Source organism: Microtus ochrogaster, chromosome 1 (assembly GCF_000317375.1).
Source record: "Microtus ochrogaster isolate Prairie Vole_2 chromosome 1, MicOch1.0, whole genome shotgun sequence".
Taxonomy (NCBI): domain Eukaryota; kingdom Metazoa; phylum Chordata; class Mammalia; order Rodentia; family Cricetidae; genus Microtus; species Microtus ochrogaster.
The window spans coordinates 7,948,273-7,949,977 of NC_022009.1; the positions used below are offsets into that span (position 1 = coordinate 7,948,273).

Below are 1,705 nucleotides of genomic sequence, written 5' to 3' on the forward strand. Positions count from 1 at the left end.
GAGAAACCCTGTAAAAAAAAACAAAAAAAAAACCCAAACATCTCTTTTTTACCAATACAAATATTTTATAGAGAAGATGGGGATAGCTTACCATCCTTACTTCTGGAAGGGCTTTCATTAGCGATTTCAATATCCTTTACTTCAAAATCTTTCAAGATAGAGCCACCAGCATCTTGGAAATCCTGGGCAAATGACAAAGCTACCTGCTGATAGTTCACAATGCCAGTATATGGACAATCAATGGCCATTAGACCCTAGGACAAAAGTAATAAAAGATCAAACAATACAGTCAAGAATCAGGAAAGTTCATTCAAAGTTTTTTTTCTTTTTCTTTTTTTTTGCTTTGTTTTGTTTTGTTTTGTTTTTCCCCTGAGACAGGGTTTCTCTGTGTAACTGCTTTTGTAGTCCAACTGGTCTTGAACTCACAGAAATCCACCTGCCTCTGTCGCCTTAGTGCTTGGATTAAAGGCGTACACCACAACCACCTGGCTGCAGTTTTATTTTTGCTTGAAATTTTATACCTTTTTTAAATACCTGGTTTGTTTTGATGGGTAACACACATTATCCTTTGCTTGACAAAAACCTGACAGCATTTAAAACAGTAACAGAAAAGTTTGCTCTTTGTAAGTGCCTAAATTTGGTGATGAACACACACACACACACACACAAGGTGCCTACTAGAGGGGGGATGTAATACTAGCTAAATAAAGCCGGAAGGTACTTGCCTTCAATCCCAACATTTGGGAGGCAGGGACAAGCGGGTCTCTGAGTTCAAGGCCAGCCTGGTCTACAGAGGGAGTTCCAGAATAGCCAGGACTGTTACACAGAGAAACCTTGTCTCAAAACAATCAATCAAACAAATAAACAAACAACAAGCTAGCTAAATAAGAACATCACATAACCAGGAAACAATTTTCTTTCATTTTTTCCCCCTTAAATAAAGATGCCTGGCCAGGTGGTGGCGCACACCATTAATCCCAGTAGGAGAGGCAGGCAGTTCTTATGAGTTTGAGGCCAACCTGGGCTATAGACAGAGTTCCAGGACAGGCTCCAAAGCTACACAGAGAAATCCTGTTTCGAAAAAATCAAAACCAAAACCAAACCAAATGAAAACAACACAAAGATGCTTGACTTTCAAAGCTGCCCCGCGTTGCCATCTTATTTTTTTTAAGATTTATTGTTATTCAGGACACTTCATTTCTGACTCTAACATGATTCATATCTGATTCTGAGTTAAATTCTCAAAAAAATGTTTTGAATAGACTCTAATGCCTTTCGTGGTGGTGCACATGTCACAGCGAGTGAACTCAGAGCTGTTCTAGTCCCTAGTCACATGATGTGCAGGGCACTGCAAGTATCTGCTGCAGGTCTCCGAGATCATAACCAGGGAATGGGGACATTCCGTGACCAATTCCGCTTCATTCGGGTAATACGAGAACGAATAGCTGGCTTTGCAATTGTTTTTCTCTCTGTCACTGAATGCATGAATTTAGATTTAAATTTATTTATTTATTTAGGAACAGAAGGTGAATGTGCCACTGGTCTTTTCTAGTTTGAAGAAAAGGTAAAGAACAGGATTTCCCACGACTAATCCTGAGTATAAAACAGCGTGCGAAGCCGGGCGGTGGTGGCGCACGCCTTTAATCCCAGCACTTGGGAGGCAGAGGCAGGCGGATCTCTGTGAGTTCGAGACCAGCCTGGTCTA

General features: G+C 40.8%; 1 protein-coding gene across 1 annotated transcript in view; it reads right to left on the reverse strand.

Moving 5' to 3' along the window:
* L2hgdh (L-2-hydroxyglutarate dehydrogenase) overlaps positions 1 to 1,705 on the reverse strand; it is a 37,741-nt gene that overhangs the window by 16,918 nt on the left and 19,118 nt on the right. Inside the window, exon 5 of the mRNA XM_005343149.3 lies at positions 92 to 254. Within this exon, the coding sequence (XP_005343206.1) occupies positions 92 to 254 (163 nt within the window). The remainder of the gene's footprint in view (positions 1 to 91; positions 255 to 1,705) is intronic.